At 46.1% G+C, this 19,072-nt stretch overlaps 1 protein-coding gene across 1 annotated transcript in view; it reads left to right on the forward strand.

Annotated features, from left to right (window-relative positions):
* The first annotated feature begins 38 nt into the window (after positions 1-38).
* MXRA8 (matrix remodeling associated 8) overlaps positions 39-19,072 on the forward strand; it is a 60,747-nt gene continuing 41,713 nt past the window's right edge. Inside the window, exon 1 of the mRNA XM_026659952.2 lies at positions 39-126. Within this exon, the coding sequence (XP_026515737.2) occupies positions 75-126 (52 nt within the window). The 5' untranslated portion in view covers positions 39-74. The remainder of the gene's footprint in view (positions 127-19,072) is intronic.

The raw sequence follows: 19,072 nt of genomic DNA on the forward strand, positions 1-19,072 counted from the left end.
TAGTTTACTGAATGACTGTTCTTATGTTGGCAGTCGTTACTGGTTCTGATAGAGGGAAGAAATCAATAACAAATATGTTGATCTCACGGCTGACGTCTCAATTAGCGAAGGCCTCACGATTTGCAGGTAAACAGAACTGTGAACCCCCCCCCCCCCCCCCCCCCGAGTTCGTCTGTGTTAGAACTCATAGTGCAAAATCTAATTTGAAGTTTTCAGGGGTAATTAGACTTCCAGAGTTTCTTTTGCCAGCAAGCATTACAAGTCAGTAGAATGAGTCATTTGTGCTGAAGAACAGTAGGTCACTAATCCTGCTGCCTGGCGTGTATTGACACTATTGCGAGGTTTTGCTTTAACTTTATATGTCAGGGGTAGGCAACCTATGGCACACGAAGGCGGCACCTGAGCTGATTATCAGTGGCACTCACACTGCCCGGATCCTGGCCACCAGTCCGGGGGGCTCTGCATTTTAATTTAATTGTAAATGAAGCTTCTTAAACATTTTAAAAACCTTATTTACTTTACATACAACAATAGTTTAGTTATATATTATAGACTTATAGAAAGAGACCTTCTAAAAACGTTAAAATGTATTACTGGCACGCGAAACCTTAAATTAGAGTGAATAAATGAAGACTCGGCACACCACTTCTGAAAGGTTGCCGACCCCTGTTATATGTGATCTTAAGGGGAATGAATGTATTTTGGAGCAGGAAGGTTGAATGTTGAGATCTTTTCAGGTTCTTAGAGTCTTTCTAGATCTGACTTTTATTCCCTACTCTTTATGCAGGGGTAACCTCTTTAGCTTAATTTTAGCTGATTGAATTGTACCCTTTTCCTTCAGGTAAAGTGCACATTTTGCATTAGTTCAATTAATGGGTAAATTACAGTTTAACCTCTTCATTCTTTAGTGTTAAACTGTCTTTGAACATAGTGGTCCAAATAATTATTTGAAATTTTCTGTGTGTATTTTAACTATGGGCCCACAAAAGCAACATCAGTAACTATATACGGTAGTTATACCACTATGGTACATTTAAGCCAGGTTTTCCCCTTCTCATTCCTCCCTAGCCACACACATGCCATGGACCTGACTTATCATCCATCCCCTCTCTTGGGTGCACCACTAGGAGCTCCTCCAACTCCTGAGTGAGGGAGAGAGAGCTAGGCTGGGATCTTCCCACAATCCACCCCTCCTCCCCCTGATGCACTTGGCCCCAGCATTCCATTCTTTCCCTCTGGGGAAACCATGAGATGCAAGAGTCTTCCATCTCCTGGGGAAGGGGAGGGGAAAAGAGCTGGATTGGCCTCCCCTCAACCAGACCCACATGCCCATATCTTCCCAGAGATAACAACCCACTGCTGCTGCAGGCTACTGTAGTAGAAGTCTGTACTGCAATCCTGAAGGTTCAGGGTTCAAGCCCGGCCGGCCGCTGGTGCACGATTTGTGGGTTGTTACAGTTGTACACAATAGAATTTGTCTTTGTCTTTTTCCTTTGAACAAACAAATTAGAAAATTGCATCCAAAAAACTATTAACCTAAATTACTTTCTCTTGCAAACTCACCCACTCAGAAGTTAAGAAATGCCAGTTTTATGCCTCCCAATGCAACTTTAATTTGACCCCTTGTATGCATGCATTGATACAGTCTTTAATTACATGATTGCACACTAGTTTTTCCACATGACCCCTACCTCATTCAGTGAACAGAATGGATGCACAAGGGGTGGAATCACGGTTGAACAGGCGAGAGTAAATTTGGCATTTCCTAACTTCCAAATGGTTGAGTTTACATAACATAAGAACATGTTTGCAACCTAAATAACTTTTAAAGTAGCTTTTTGGGTGTAATTTTAATATTTAGCTATTTTAAAACTAGACACTCATGTAATGTGTTCTTCAAGAAGTTTAACTCTTAAACAAAACTCTTGTTTCTTTGAGGACATTTTTTGCCAAGATCAGTGTCTTCTGTTCTGTGCTCTGGTCCTACATCTGCAAATTACAGCACACAACCCTCTGATAAGAATGGAGCCCAACCTCAGCGCTGGTATGCACTGGACCCTGAACTGGAAGAAATGCTGGTCCCCAGAAAAATGTCCATCAGCCCTTTAGAAAGCTGGCTGACTGTTAGATACTCGCTCCCTAAAGTGGAGATCATCAATGTTCATGAAAAGCTAGGTTATGAACCTACCCAACAGTATGACTGTCCCCCATGTGAACGGGGAGCTGATGTGGAGGAAGAGGAAGGAGAAGTCAGCACTAACAAGGTTGAGTGTAAGAATGTGTTGAAGATCCGCAGGAGGAAAATGAATAGGCATAAGTACAAAAAGCTGCTCAAACGAACACGTTTTTTGCGGAGGAAGATACAAGATGGTCGCAGGAAAAAACGTCAGGTGAGATTGGATTAAACGGTCCAGCAAATCAACAGAAGCATATTTTCCAAAAGTGGCTGGCACTTTCTTTAGATATGGCTAGCAGTTTATGTGGTGCGTTTAATCTAGAATTGACTTGTGAAAAACGGCAGCAATCTGATTGGAGCAATTCCAGTGCATTGGGCTGGTGGCTTTGCAGATCATGCAGGTTTCGGAACCCTCTGAACTTTTTGGGTTTTTTTTTTACCTGGATGTCCTTGGCCAATTATTTAATATTTCTGTAGCTGTAAAGAGATGTATTAAACTTTGAATGATACATCACTATGCATAGTGATCTATCTTGACATTCAAATAATTTGAAAAGATGAATGGTTACGACTTTTGCAGTAGATAAAGATAATCTCTCGACATATGCACCAATGAGTAGTACACAGGCCCAAGATGTTTGGATAGTTGGTGTAATAACCATTTTCTACCTGTCTTGCCAGCATCCTCAGCTGATGTGCTAAGGAGAAAATATCACACTGCACTCCTGCCTAGAAGCATTTTACTTTCTAGAATGGGGCGGGGAGGGGGAGGAAGGACATGGGTCCACATTGACTGGTGGAGGCAGATGCAACTCCATTGGTTGTATGGGTTACTTAGCTCTGCCTTTCCACAGCCCACAGGTCTTCCATGCTTCAAATTGTTTCATCCCTGTTCTAGTCTTTCTCCCACCACACATATCCTTAGCAGGTGTTTGTGTCTTGTTAGTCCCAAGTTAAACCCCTTCAAGTTTAAAGAGCCCATGTTAAAGGTCCCATTTCCTTTCTTGATCCCTACTGGATACTAGTTTTTTTTTTTAACATTTGACCTCCTTAAATATGTCTCTGTTTTCAGTATTTCTAATGGGGCATTTCTAAAATGCAATTATACAGCATTTGAAATGCATTTTCTGCAATAAGAACTACAGTACATTCTGAGAAGCAGGACAGGCTGCCTAGGTAATGTACTGCTTCTTTCATACAGATAACACCCAGCTTCTCTTTAGGATACTTCTTATGTAGTGGGTGTCTTGGTTTGAACGTGTCACTTCCAAGAGAGCTCACAGTCGTCCCGTTTTCTTTCCAGGCAAAGTTTGAAAAAGACCTGAAACGCATCTGGAGAAGAGCTGGGTTGAAAAAGCCTTCTGAGGGATGGCAGCTGCCCAAGATATTTGTGAGATCTAAGTGACTGGAACACCTCAAATGTGTTTTGCCATTTAATTGTAATTAAAAGGTATTTAAAATAAGTCAAAGTTCTTTTAACTTTGTTCTGAATGATGAGACCAGAGGTGTGTGGATGTTTAAAATCTTGGTGAGGAGATCATTCCGAGCCCTGTGCAATACTGGTATTGAAATAATAAAATGCCATTTGCTGAAAAAAGCATGTGGGCATAGTAACTAAAAATGACCTGAGTTAAAAATCAATTAGTGGGTTAATTAGCTCAAGTCAGACCTCTGTCTCCCAGCGCCAATCCCTCTATCTAGCTGCATGGAGAAGCGGGAAATAGAGCAAGTAAGGTTCTGAATAAAATGACCCAACCCACAGGGTTTGCCAGTTCTGAGGAATATTCTCATGGAGTTTCAGTCAGAGCCGGATTGGAACCAATTTGCTGTGAGGGACAAAAGAGATCCAGGCCGATCCAGCTGTTCTCATTTCTCTTAGTGCAAGGCATAAGGCAGAAATGATCCTGCACATACCTTCATCCTAGATCAGGTAATAAATCCTTGAAATATAACCACCCAAGCATATGGTATCCAGCCTCAAGTGGGGGTATGAATGTGATGGGCTTTGTTACCTTGGTGGAGATGGAACGAGAGCGTCACAAGTGTGATACAATAGTCTTAGTATGGCGAGAGGGAAGCGTTCCCTGCTGCACCAATGGCCTCTGAGTCTGAGAAGGATTGCACCTCATACTGGTGCAGAAGACAGGGTCATGTGACCAGCACATCTCAAATGTTCCTGCAGGAGAAGCTCCCTGTTGGTTGTAAAATAGTGTCTCATTCTCGTCATACATCTTGCTACAGGATGCCTGCTGCTTGCTTCTCAAGACAGCCTGTGAACAGCATTATTTCTGTACCAGAGTTGGGGCAGGAGTGGAAGTTGCATTAACCAGCATTACAAAATATAATGCAGTTCCACTCGCCTGAAGCCTCAGTGACTAGCTTCTTCACGCGAAGGCATCCAACAGCAGTCCTGAAGAGAAGAAGCAACTAAAGATCTTTATTTGTATTGTCTAAATCATTTTCAGTGGGGGTCTAGAATCCTGGTTTCTGTTTTTGGCCCTGCTTTGACTTGCACAGGGATGCTGGGGCAAGTCACTTTCCCTCTCTGTGCCTCAGTCTTTCCATCTGAGAGGTGAAATACAATATCCCACCAGAGACAGGTGATGAAAACAATTAGAGGTGATGTCCTATGAAGAGAGGTGGAAAAGACTGAGGCTTTTGAGTTTGGAGGGGTTATGTTAGAGGTATACAAAATAATAAATGGTGCATAGGTGATAAATTGGGTACTCCTGTTCATTCTTTCATAATCCAAGAATAAGGGGACATCTGATTAAACCAAAAGGCAACAAAATTAAAAGCGGAGAAAAGTATATACTTAAGTACATTGGCCTGTGGAACTCATTGCTACAAGATAATATTTAGACTAGCTGATGGGAATTTGGAAGAAATTTCTGATGTGGCCAAGTTACTTTGCAGTGAACATTTCTGGGGTTCTGTGCACTTTCTTCTGAAGTATCTGGCGCTGGCCACATTCAGAAACTGGATATTGGATTAGATGGACCATGGTCTGATTAGGATGGTAATTTCTGTTGTATCCTTCTGTAGGTCATCTGCCAGTGCAACCAAGAGACACCTGCTACTCTTCTTCCTGTCAGTAGATGGTAGTAGAGTCAAGGCCTCCTAAAATGCCTTAGGAGTTGTAATAGGAACCTGCTGGATAATTTTCTAGTTCTTGTATTTTAAAGAATTGGTGTGTGTGTAAAAATCCTTATTCTTGACAGAAACATATTGCTATAATGAGAGGTGTATTAAATTGATGTGACCCCTGAGACACACGCAGGACTAGAACGTTGCTAAGGCTGGTTTTCCAGCCTATAGGCTCAAGTCTGTTATTAGCAGGTGACTTTGATCAGGGCTTTAAAAACAACCCCCTGCCTCCTCGTAAAGCTTTAAAGAGGGCTACAGCTGCAGTTCTTTTTAACCAGCTCAAACAGGGCTTTTTTCAGCCTATTCCCTCAGGGCTCCGATCAACAAGGGGAGTGCTTAACCCTGTGCCTTGAAAAGTCCCTGTATGCAATGCTGGCTCTAGCCGTCAGGGGCGTGGTTAATATTCAGCAGGCATCCAGGGGTTGCTAAAAAGTCTGAACGTTTTACCGTGTAACTGCACAAAAGTGCCTTGCTGTCAGGTCCTTTCAGTCTGGCCTCCTCTCTCTAGCAGGCGCCTGCCTAGAGTATTAGCTCATTTGGAGTGAGGCCCTTGGGTTTTTATTTCCCTTCATGCTCATTCTTAGGGGCTGTGTTCACAGCTCTGTCGCTCCCGTTCCTGCTGCTTTTGGGACTGGCTCTTAGGCCTCTCGCTGATTGCCCTCCTGTCTGAAAAATCAATCGGCGTGTTTCTAGGGTGCTGGTTGCTGTGGTATCTTGGGCTGGGGGGTGGGTGTGTGTCTTCAAAATTACAAGCAAAACCTGTCCCAAAAGACTAGCCACCTCCTATGTCTCATTTAACACAGCTGTTCTCTGCTCTTGCCAGCCTGAGCAGACAGAATCCTGTGACTCCTGCTTTTATTCCAGAAGCACTGACAGGCCATCCCAGCTTCCAGCCTAACGGGGGTGTGTGTCCCTGACTTTCCCTGTGATGGTCTGTTGAATATTGATAGTGGTGCCACAAACATGGTTGTACTCGTCCTCTTTTTGTACCTCGGAGGTGAGCATACAGAGACTGGCCATGTACATCAAACACCCATGGGCATCTTAACCAATTCCCCCTCTGCCCCCACCTTACTGTTTCAGGGGGTGCAGCGTTGGGTTCAGGGCTTTGTGGGTTGGAATCTACTGGGCATGCCATAGGTAAGAACATAACATGCAAAGCTCTTCCGTCTTTGGGTAGGAGAGGAGAGCAATGTCTGTCATTGGTGCACTGCCTATACTAGTCACTCTGGAAGGCTGTGGAACACAAAGCAGTTCACTGCAGTCATGGCTGGTAGCTCAAGAGTGGAGGGAGGGGATGTGTTGTATCCTGGGATTAGCCCCATAGCATTAAAGCCACCTCTTGATATGACAACCCGTTCTGTAACACCGAGTCAGCTGCTAGGAAAGAGAATTCTGAAACACGTGAAGTTCCATGGCACAGACTTCATGCAATCTTCTTCACCTTCTAGCAGAACTGGATTGTTTCGTTACAGGGCAGTCGCCATGTTCCAGCTGGAAGTCTCTGCAGTGAATTCCATCTCTTCACTAAGTATAAGTCTGATTATATCTGCCCTCTAAATCATAGTTCAGCACATATAGTCATCATTTTACATCTACTAAACGTAATGGCAGCCTAATCTGCAGGTATATGGAAGTACTGTGTAATTTGCAATGGTGTTTACAAGTAAGCCCAGTATGTTCCTATATAATTAAAGGCTGGGGACAAGACATTTGTGCCCTGCTCTTAGTAGTATATATTTTTTTTCTAGGTGGGGTCGCATAGTTAAATCATGGTTATCCTAAAGCAGTGGTTTTCAACCTTTTTTCATTCGCAGACCCCTAAAAAAATTGCAGAGAGGTGTGGACCCCTTTGGAAATCTTAGACATAGTATGCCGACCCCAGGCTGAAACTCACTGTCCTAAAGCATGGTTGAAGTCTCTCATGCTGTTTCAGTGCCAGACACTATAAGGACACACAGACACACACATTCACCCTCTCATTCTCTCTCTGTGTGTAATCCTCCACCAAGATTAAAATCAACGTGTCCTAGCTCACTCAATCACAGATCAGGTTTTCTACCCTAATACAGCCCTTCATCCCTTGGGTTAACCTGGTCCTGCTCTTGTTGGGGAGGAATAGATGAAAGAAAGTTCCCCATATTTGTCTGTAGGGGGAGCACCAGCACATAATATTCCATTCTGGAAACCTTATTATGAATTTCTACTGTTCTAGAAATATAAATACGCCTATGTGCGTATGCACACACATATGTGTACAAGTATGTGTAGCTATGGTAGCAGCTGAAAGCCTGTGGAAGGGTATGCTTTGACCTTTATCCTACTCAGATAAATCAAGAGGTTTCAAGGATTCTTCCTTCATCTCCCTATTATGGTTGAAAAACAGCAGGAGGCTGCGAGAGGAATTCATGCTAAGTATTACAGAGACTGGAGCTATCCAGTGAAGACAACGTGATGGATGTTTGAAACTGGGACTCAGCCATCGCTCAGAAAACTGGAATATGAAACGAATTACACACACGCACCCCTTCCCCCTCAGTGCTTGGGTTATGTGTGCTTGAATACAGAGAGCAAACTAGACTGTTGAGCAGAATATTGTCTCTCATTCAGTCTGGTAGTTTTATCGTTTGGATCAATGTGGCTACAGAGCTACCTGGTTTGAACTGAAACCATGGTTTGGATCTCCAGTAGGAATATGGTTGCTCTCCGAAGAGATATAAAGGGGCTGTATTTTGTTCCCCGTCAGTCAAAGCAGTGTATAAACCTCACACAGACGGCCTGCTCCCTTCCCAGAAGTGCAGGACCCCGCAGCACTGTGGCTTAAACAGCTGGGTTGGGCTGAATCTGCTGCAGAACTGGCAGCTCATAATGGTGATGGGCAAACTTCAGAAGGGGTAGGAGTGTCTCCATTGAGATGCATGTGGCTGTTATCAGTGTAGTAACAAGAATCTCAGGAGTCCAGATTTGTGTGAGATTCCCAGTGGTTTCTGGTTGTGAAATAGCTCCTGCATTCAAACAGCATGAGCTCAAGATACCTGTCAAATGCTGGGGCCGATCCTCAGCTGGTGTTGATCGATGTAGTTCCCTTGACTTCACTGGAGGCACATTGATTTATAGCAGCTGAGGATCAGGCCTGTTATGTCAGTGGACTACATGGCGATGGGGTAGAGCCAGTGTAGACAGAACTCCTTGCTGGGCACTGGCTTTTTAACCACTGGAGCGTCCACTCCTGTTCACAGCAGGTCTAGACGCTATGGTGAAAATAACTCCACCGTCCGCAGCGCTCTGGATGCACTAGCAATCACTCCATTGGTAGCAGGGGGAGATTTTTAGGATAAGGCTGGTGCTTTTATAAAGGTGACATCCACACTGATATTTCAAATCCTGTCTCATTACCAATCAAACAGGAAACTATCCTTATATGGAGTAAAGCCCTTTGGTAACGAGGATCAAATTGAATGGCTGCCTACAGCACTCAAGATTCCCAGGTGGTCTCCTATTCAAATACTAGCTGGGCCGGGGACGGTTTAGCTTCTAAGGTCAGACAAGATCAGGTGCATTTAGTCTGATATGGCCATGAATATCAAATTGAAATGGATGAAAGATAGCCACAGTTACACCCTGTGTTAGTCACAACATGGCAGCGTTCTTGTGTGAAAACCACACCTGATTCAAGTGATCCTGTTCCACGTGCTGCATGTGCAGAACATTAGCTTGACTGTCTTCTGGGCAACTTTGACAGCTTGGGTAATTCCTACCATACAAGTAGTGATGGGTGAACCTCCAAAGGTGTGAAATTTGGGTTTGAGTCAGAGGAACGCAGATTTGAGCTGCTTATTCAAACCATGGGCTGAAAATCTCCTGAGAACAGGCTTCTTGTGAATATTTCTGCTCCCGGCTGACTTGAATCGGCTCTCAGCCCATGCTTCCCTGGGTTCTGAAACTGTCACCAGTCCTGCCGGCAACTCTGATTCGGCTTCCCCTCCCAGTGGCAGAACCAAAGGGGGAGACCCTGCTCCCGTGTGAGCCTCGGAATAGTTCAGGGAACCACTACATACAAGAACAACGAGGAGTCCTTGTGGCACCTTAGAGACTAACAAATTTATTTGGGCATAAGCTTTCATGGGCTAGAACCCACTTCATCAGATGCGTGGAGTGGAAAATACAGGAGCAGGTATAAATACATGAAAAGATGTGAGTTGCCTTACCAAGTGTGAGATCAGTCTAATGAGACAATTCAATTGACAGCAGGATACCAAGGGAGGAAAAATAACTTCTGAAGTGGTAATGAGAGTGGCCCATTTCAGATAGCTGAAAGGAGGTGTGAGTAACAGTAGGGGAAAATTAGTATTGGGGAAATTAGGTTTAGGTTTTGTAATGACCCAACCACTCCCAGTCTTTATTCAGGCCTAATCTGATGGTGTCCAATTTGCAAATTAATTCCAGTTCTGCAGTTTCAAGTTGGAGTCTGTTTTTGAAGTTTTTTTGTTGAAGAATTGCCACTTTTAGGTCTGTTATTGAGTGACCAGGGAGACTGAAGTGTTCTCCTACTGGTTTTTGAATGTTATGATTCCTGATGTCAGATTTGTGTCCATTTATTCTTTTGCATAGAGACTGTCCGGTTTGGCCAATATACATGGCAGAGAGGCATTGCTGGCACATGATGGCATATATCACACTGGTAGATGTGCAGGTGAATGAGCCCCTGATGGTGTGGTTGATGTGGTTAGGTCCTATGATGGTGTCCCTTGAATAGATATGTGGACAGAGTTGGCACCGGGGTTTGTAGCAGGGTTTGGTTCCTGGGTTGGTGTGTGGTGTATGGTTGCTGGTGAGTATTTGCTTCAGGTTGGGGGGCTGTCTGTAAGTGAGAACTGGCCTGTCCCCCAAGGTCTGTGAGAGTGAGGGATCATCCTTCAGGATAGGTTGTAGATCCTTGATGATGCGCTGGAGAGGTTACTAAAACGCTTGCCAGTTTATGCTGGCGCTGCCCACATAATGGAGCTTTGTCAGGGTAACACGCTTCCTCCAAACAGTATGAACTGAAACAGCTCTTTATGATGTGTATTGGCAGCGACTCCTGCTGTGATCTCATCGGAGCAGGCACGTGTGTCTGAAGTGCTGGGTACTGGCTGCAGGGTGCCCAGTAAACCCAGCCGTATGCGTCTGTAAAAGAAAATGTGAAGGGACGTTATTCTTCACAGCGTTGTATTGGCTGCTGGAAGATTTCACCAAGTTGCAAAGCAAATTTCCTTCCATTTGCAGCCTGAGGGGTTCCATCTGTGCTCAGTGCTTAGACTCTGATGCCAGGGGCCTGGTTCCTAGTGTGTATTTTGGGCACCATCCTCTTCGTTTGAATCATTAAGGCTCCAGGGCAATCTCAGATGAAGGGGCACATGCCGGGGATCTTTTCTACCCCATCTAATTCCCACCTCCATTGTGCCTTGGAAGTTTTACGAGCAGCTTGTGAACAATGCCTACCTTTCAGAGAGTGAAGCGCCGAGCTCCCCTGCTGTCGATCAGCTAGCTGCTGATTGGATTTATTAAAAACCAGGAGTACCGCAGCCCAATAATTCCTGAGCAGAAACAATGGGGGCGTTTACACTGGTGAGCTAATAGGGACACTGCCAGGTTAAAAACAATGGGCCAAATCTTTAGCTGGTGTAAATAGGCATGTTTCCATTAACATCACGGGGATTGAGTTGAGGAGGACCTGGCCATGTGTATTTTAAAAGTAAATGGTCCTGAGCTGCTGTAAACGGGTGTGGTGCCACTGAAGTTAATGAAATTGTGCTGATTGCCGTCAGTGGAGGACCTGGCCCGAATGATCTTTCGATGATGCTAACAGCACTGTAGATAATGAAAGCTGATTGTGAAAAAGAATCTTGTTAAAAAGTCCTGCCCTGGACTTTGTGTATTGAAATGCTGCTGCTGAGTTCGGCCCAGTCCTACAGTGTGCTGAGAAGGACTGGTCAAAAACGACATGGATTTTCCACATAACATTCAAAAGAAACAAAGCCTCTTTTCTTTTGTAAATTTCAGGCAGAATTTTTCCACTTTTCATCTGAATGTCATGAAAAATTTCATGTGCATTTGCTCTGAAACAAAAACATTTGTTTTGATGCTATTCAAACCAATCAACCAACCATCTCTTTCTCTCTGCGGAGCTTTTAGCACTGCTCTCCCCGTCTTTGTTTTCCCCTCTCGATGAGAGAGAAGCTGGCGGGGGCGGAAGAAAAAGGCAAAAACTGGAAGTAATTTGGTTTCAATTCAAGTGAAAGCTCTTGTTTTATTTTGATGGAAAAGCCGAACATTTCAAATGATACGACAAATTCAGGAGGATTTTTTTATCGTTCGAAAAGCCATTTTTTTGTCACAAAATCTTTAAGGGAGCTCGACCAGCTGTGGTGCTGGGTGAGTTCTGGTGGGGCTGAGCCCTGTGCCTTTTCACTGATATGAACAGGACTTGGGAGTATTTAGGACTAGCTCGGCAGCATCGAGCGCTCAGTAAGTCCTGTGAATAGTCCTGGAGTGACATTGCTGCTAGAGGCAAGGTGCTCTGAGGGAAAGCCCTCCCCGAGGACGTGGCAAGCTCCATAAAAATAAAGATTTGGGAAATATTTAAGACTTCATATTTGAAGTGGATTTGCAAAACTTGGCAGAGTCCTCACAGCTGAACGGTGACCCAAGCCAGTGGGGGGTTAATCTGAAGCAGAATAATTATCAACTGGGGAAAAAGCGTGCCAAAAGCAAGAACAGTATAAGAGGCCTGAGGTGAGGTTATGGCCAGCAATGTGACTGCATGTTAATGGCACCGTCTTACTCAGCAGCTCTGCTCCCTGGGTGTCTTTGAGTCAGATCCGTTTCCTCTACTGACAAAGTGTTCTCACTCCTGCTAGCTTTGCAGGGCTGGGTCAGCTATGAAAGAGCCAACTGGATTCAGGTCAGAATTGTCCTGAGGGCAGAATCTTTGAGATAGGTCATCATGGCAACCTTCCCTCCAGACCAGACCGCCCAGCTTGGCTCCTCAGGGCATCCGTACTGTTCCAATCAGGGGTGCTGGAACAATTTTTATAGCGCGGATGCTGATCACGGAAACCATATGTATGGTGTTATTTCTATTTCAAGCCAGGGTGTGCGGCAGCACCCCCAGGAGTTCCAGCACCCCTAGTTCCAGCACCCCTACTTCCAATTACTGTCCAGAAGTCGTTGCTGCACTGCAACCTCAAACCTGCTTAATGTAGGTAGCTTAATGTGCAGCCTACACGGAACTGCCATTGTCTGAGCCCTTTTACCTTTCTTATGTGTGAGGAGGGGAATGACCTAGGTTGTTACCAGCATCCTGCCATGTGTAAGGCAGTCTTCCTTGGCTTGTCCTAAGATAGGGAGAGCCAAATCTCCTACTTTCTGACAATAGCAGCTATTCCTTGGGGAAGGGATGGGGGCTGCTGGGCCCTCCAGAAAAGCAGGAAACTTTTCCTCACCAGGAATCTGTGGAGGATTCCTGCCAGGGTCCACATTTGATCCGGAGAGGAAGAGGGTGGCAAGTGAGGATGCTATCCCCAACGCACAGGGCGGGAGTGGTTTTCATTATTATACAATGGGGTTGCAGAACACAAGGGAGGGTGAATGAAAAAGTACAGGCCAGCAAACCACATCTACATAGAGAATGCACACAAAGAGGGCTTTGTCTGGCCTATGGCGTCTCTCCATCTCCACAGGGTGAGCTGCAAAATTCAGACCCAAATTTAAAATCACCCCCAATCCAGGCTGAGTTGCCCTCTGTGTTTTGGTCCTTTCATTTCTAGGGCGAACAAAGAGTAACAGTTTGCAGAACCAGAGCTGCTTGTAGGTAGGTTTGGAAAGATGACATTTTTACTGGTCAGTGTCGTTAAATGGCAACGACACTCACAAACTTACGAAAAAATATTTCCATTGATAAAATTTGCAGCTAGGCAAAGTAAGAAAAATGCTGCTTGAGAATGTCTTAGAGTTTGAGTTCAGGATATTTACTTTGTATATGCATGTGATGTTGAGCATCTGAGTTTTAACAGTTATAAAGCTTCAACTTTTTTTTGAATCTCAGCCTCTTCTGTAATTATTGACTGACCCCTTCATTGTCTGATCCCCGCATAATTTCCCGCAAGTGCGAACATTTAAATGGATACAAATAAAACAAAAAGGCGTAACACCCATCATTCTGCACAGCTGTGAAAATGGAAATCGATACAAGTAGAAAAAATGCTTAAAATAAACTGTTATCCATCAAAATTATGAAAAATGGAATTCAGACAACCCTATTTATAGGGCACAAACTCCTCCTACTAATTAGCATAGACCTGCCTGTGGGTGGGGCTCCTATAAATGGCCTGTCCTCCATTTTGGCTTCTTTCTGCAAAGACAGCTTGTGGTACAGGGAGCAGCTATCACCAGGTATGATGTCAATAAAAGAAAGAGAAAAGGGACTAGGGAAGGAAGAAGCAGCAGGTGAGGAAGAGCCATGGTAAAGGCTGGGACCGAGCATGTGATCCCTGTCCAGCTGGAAAGTAGGGGAGAAGGTAAAAACCCCTAATTCCGCCTTGAAATTCCTTGGGATAGGAGGCAGGCAAACACATAGGGCTGGACTCTGATCTCAGTTACACTGGGAAAGCCAGGGAGATGCCACTGAAGTCCTTACTACCCAGCTCTATCATCAGTAAACCCGAGATGGAAACTGAGGCACAGAGAGGTGAAGTGACTTGCCCAAAGTCACCCAGCAAGCCAGTGGCAGAGCCAGGAAAGGGACCCCAGGGTCTCTGTCCACTAGGCAGCACTGCCTCCTGATGTAAAACCAGACTAAGCAAGAGGAGAATGAGAAACTCCTACCCTCTTTGTGCCAGTTGGTTCCGCCCATTTTCATTTTTGCCCCAGAATACCCCCAGTTGCTACTGGTTTAGCTTAGCTTTGCTCACAAGCAATTTTGAAATCTTGCTTGGTGAAAACAGACTTCCTACTGTAGCTCCAGACAGCTAGTCACGGGGGGCGGGCTTCCCCCCAGCAGGCCGTAAGGGGCTAATCAGCCACAGCAGGGAAATAGAAGGGGGCAAATGAAGGGGAAATGTGCTTGGATGAGTGACAGGAGATGTAATGAGTGGCTGTCTACCTCCTGCCATGAGGAGGTTCTGGGGTTTGCAGATGGGTGGCCAGCTTTTCGCTGATTTCCCTGCTCTTTGCGGTGTCCAGTGCTGGAACCGGTGTCAGAGACAAGCTTCCTCCATCTTGGAGCAGGAACGTTTCAAGAGCTTTTTCGGCAGACTCCCTGATCGGAGCGGCTGTTGGAAGAGATGAAAAGGGCCTGCTGCACTGTTTGGGAAGCGCTCTTCTTGCCCAGCACTTCTGTGGGCCTAGGCTATGCTGAGCAGTCGCAAGGGGGTGGACACAGCAAGGACAAATATAAAGCATCCCTGTCTTAAGCTTAGAACAAGCACAGAGCCACTCCACTCCAGGCAAACCTAGCCCTTGTTTTCCTGTGTGGAAGTTTAGCACAGGATAAAATTCTCCGTGCAGAGCTGGGATCTGATGTATGCAGCCAAGAGGAGAGCTCTGCCCTGCATTTAAAGGGGGATGCCAGCTTAGAACAAAAAGTAGGGGGCGGGGGAAGTAGTTTGCTTGATGTGAATTTAAGGAGCATTGTCCAGTATGGATCTTAGTCCAGATCAGCTCTGATGTGTTCATAAATTTTGACTTGAACTTAGTGAGTGACTCTCGCTTTTCCCCTCACCCTGATCAGAGTTACTGGCCTTCTCACTGTTCTGTAAGCTGCTGTGCAAGGGGTGCAGTAGGTTTGATGCACGAGGCCGGGTTTTCCCTAGAGTGTACCCTTTTTGTGTACACTTTTTTCATCTCCCCATTTCTGGGCATGCGGAATCTCAGCTCTGTAACGACTGGGGGCAGGGGATTTGTGAGTCTGTAAGCTCTGACTGCTGGTCAGGGGCCTCCACTCCAGAGTATTAAAGATTTCCTGGTATCTTTTCGCAAGAATAGGGGTGCTAGCCCCAGTGTCCTGGCCAGATTCCCATTTCCACTTGCCTAAATTCCCTTGCAGTTTTATTCGGATATGGGATTCTTCTTCACTTCCTGTTCTAAACTATTGCGCAGTGTTTCTATGTGCTGTTCACTAGCTGCTATGTCCCACCTCAGAAGTGGCTGCATTTCAGTAATGCGTGACAGTGGTTGCTGTGCACAGCTCTTTGGGATGAACTTGCTATGTCAATGTCTCTTTCATCCCCCAGGCAACATTTTCCCATTTCAGTTTGCCTTGGATGAATGCCTTGCTTGCTGCCCTGCACAGTAAACCAAACTCTCTGCTTTTCACCTCCCCTTCCCAGCTCCCTGTTCAAGCAGCCCATTTGCAAAGAACTGACCGCGGCTCTCCCCCCCACTTTCTAGAGTGGTTCTGGCAGAAGCCCCCCTACTCTTCCTGGCTTGAAAAAGCCCATTTTCTGTAAATTGGCAAGACGTGTATTTCTCTAAATCCAAACCATCCCCCTGGACCCGCGTGCTCTTGAAGTTAATGTTGCTAGACCCATCTTCTAGGGCATCATCTCTCTTTCATGGGTCCTCCAGGGCCACACGGAGAGCAATCAACCTGTGCAACAAAGATTAGGAATGATGGAGAGGTGATTTTCAGCCGTGGTTTCAGAAACTGCACTTTTCCGAGGCGACGATGACTTATGACAACTATTAATTTCTTGGTTAACAGCTGGCTGCTCTCAGTGGGCCTGCGTGGATCATGAACGGGTAAAATTACCCCCGGCTGGTTTCACAAATGAAACTGATGATAATGAAGCTTATTAGAACACTAGATCCTCAGACCCACAGGAGTGCACTGTGAGGCTCCACATGACAGTGCTCCTTTCAGGGGAGCTGGTGCATTGCTAACTACCGCAGCAACATCCAGGACCTACTAAGACAAGGTTTGAGGAAGATACTATGGCCCTGCCTCTCAAAGGTATTTAGGTACTTAACTCCCATTGGTTCCAATGAGAGTTAGGCACCTAAATACCTTAGAGGAGCTGGGCCTAGGAGCCAGGAACACTGGTTCCCTCTATGGCCTTTGGCAAGTCACTTAATCAATTTGTGCCTCAGCTTCCTCAGTTCTAAAATTGGGAATAATCGTCCTCATCTGCCTGACAAGAGCGTTGTGAGACTAAATCCACTGGTGTTGTCTAGGGCATTGCCACCCTGGGATGGAAGGGGCAACAGAGGTGCAAACGGTGATCATTAAAAGTGGGGGGATGTAGGTTTCCAAGCAGATAAACACGGGGCATCCCATTTCCAGAGGTGGTCAACAGCAGCAGCTCCTCATTACGTTCAGCTGGAACTGGCGATGCTCAGCACTTCTGAAAATCGGGCCCAGGGTGTACATACGAGTTGCCCTCTCAAAGCAGCCCCAGGTCTGAAAAAGTGACCCAGCTCCGTGTTTACGCCTCTGAATTTAGCAACGGGCTTATATTGCATTCTGGAGGGCAGCCTTCTTTAAGCCCAAATGATGTTTTCTTTTCTTGTAAATGAAGTGGTCTGGAAACCCTCGGAAAATAATAAAACCTCTTGGGAGGCGGCCTCCCAGCACTCTTTTCAGGACAAAGCTATTGATTTTCCCAGCCCTCTTGCTCCCTCTCCGTAATTTGCAATCTCAAAATAAGCTGCTGGGCTTGCAATGCTGCTGCCTCGTTATTATAGGCAGGCACAGCTGATGGGCTGCAATTAGCATGGGGAACAGAGTCCCTTCAAAAGCCAGTTTCACCAGAGCCTGGTTCTCATGTGGAGAGGGGCTAGACAATGTGGTTTCAAGCACGAGGCTGATGGTCAGAAAAGTGACTCTGAAAATGACACCTCTCTGCAGCACGGGGTCCACTCCCTGGGTACCTTTGAGTCCCGCCTGCTTCCGTTAGTCACGGAAATAGCATGGAGCGCTCGTGGCTGTGGCCCCTGAGGTCTATGTGGTGGAAGACTGGCTTGCTGCTGCCCACGGAGCGGCAGAGGCCTGGCACTTCAGCCCGCTTCACCAGCACCAAATTCACTCATGCGCTCAGCAGTGGTTATTTCCAAAGGTAAATGAGGGGACGCTTCAGTGAGGAGGAGCAGCCTAACGGCTGTTAGAGGTGTCCCAGCTCGCCGGTGAGTGGAAAGAGGGGTCAAGGAGAAGGGAGAGGGACTCCGGGCCTGATCCAAAGTCAGTGGCAGACTTTGGCAGTCTATGTGCGCACGCTGAACCCCGTCACCCCAAATAAAGACAAGCAGAACTATAAGGCTCGGTGCTGCTGGCTATTAGAGCTAGGGGAACCTGCTTAGAACAGCCGTCTCCCATCATAGGCTTCAGTCAGGTTCACCTGGTTTCAGGGTTCCGACCGTGAGGTTCTAGTTGTAGGGTGGCAGCCATTGTTAGGAGAGGGTTCATTGTGATGCAAAGATGGAATGAAGGGTATCTTGACTGGGCTCCCGATCTGTGCTACGCCTTGGACTTCTGCACCAGCCAACCACTTGATATGGCCCCATCTAGTGGGTGTGACCGAGGAGGCAGTGTGGCCGAGTGGATAGAGACCTGGGACTCAGGAGACCTGGGTTTTTCCCCCGGCTCGGCCACTGGCCTGCTGGGTGACCTTGGATAAGTCAGTACTCCTCTCCGTGCCTCAGTTTCCCCATCTATAAAATGATACTGACCTCCTTTGTAATGTGCTTTGAGACCTACTGAGGAAAAACTCTCTATAAGAGCTGGATTTTACAATTCGCTGTCTTGTAACCGTGTTGGAGGCTGCTGGACTGTGACTGAGTCCCCAGGAATGTCGACGGGACCTGAGTCTGCCTATTCTGATACACATCAGGGTCTCCTCTTTCCCTGATTGTCTTTAAGAGCTTTTTCAAATCACTAACAAACAGAGATGAGTAACAGTGAGTGGAATGTCAGGCTCCTGGGAAGCTGGCTTGTCTTGCATGCCTAAGACAAACAAACTGGCTGATTCGATTCCGCTGTCATTTCCTCCTGGTTCTTAGCGCTGTCTGTGATCTACAGAGATGGACAAGCGCGAAATATATGCTGAAGGGGTGGCTTAGTGATCTAAGTGTAAGTTTGAAATACCGAGACTCCTGAGAACCACAGCTCCTGCTGGGGGTGACCCAGCCCATCGTGAGCTGGGCACATTGAATTTCCATGCAGTTTGCATTCAAATGTAGTAGCCGTTGCTCTGTATGGACACGAGTGATCTGAAGGCACTTGGGTGCCCTGGTCCAGATTTCCCCTTGCCCCAGTATGTGCCTGTTGACTGCCTGTGAACTGATTCCTGTCTGTGCATAGGGTCAAATCCTGAAGTCTTTATTCAGGGCAAACTCCCATTCACTTCCACTTCCACTTCACATTTCCACAGCCCCAGAGTAACCTGATGGACCATTTTCAGTTCAACACCCATGTCTTAATTTTACATGCTCCGTGCTGGTCTGGCTCTTTGAGCTGGCAGGGGAATGAGGTATGTATTGTTTGAATGAGACCCACAGGAAAGGGGAAACACACATGGCAAGAATGTTGCCTTGCTTAGGGGATCAGGGAGAGTCAAAGAACTTTTGGTGGGGAGACCGTCAACCTGACCATCACTTTCCTGTCTGAACACACGTTACTCACCATAGTCATGGGTGACGCCTGAGCCCTGAGATTGCTGCGGATGAACGAAATGAGAGAGAAAATATTTACCTTGATTTTTGCAGTCAGATCACTTT

This window comes from Terrapene carolina, unplaced genomic scaffold (assembly GCF_002925995.2).
Source record: "Terrapene carolina triunguis isolate 2854851 unplaced genomic scaffold, T_m_triunguis-2.0 Scaffold714, whole genome shotgun sequence".
NCBI lineage: Eukaryota > Metazoa > Chordata > Testudines > Emydidae > Terrapene > Terrapene triunguis.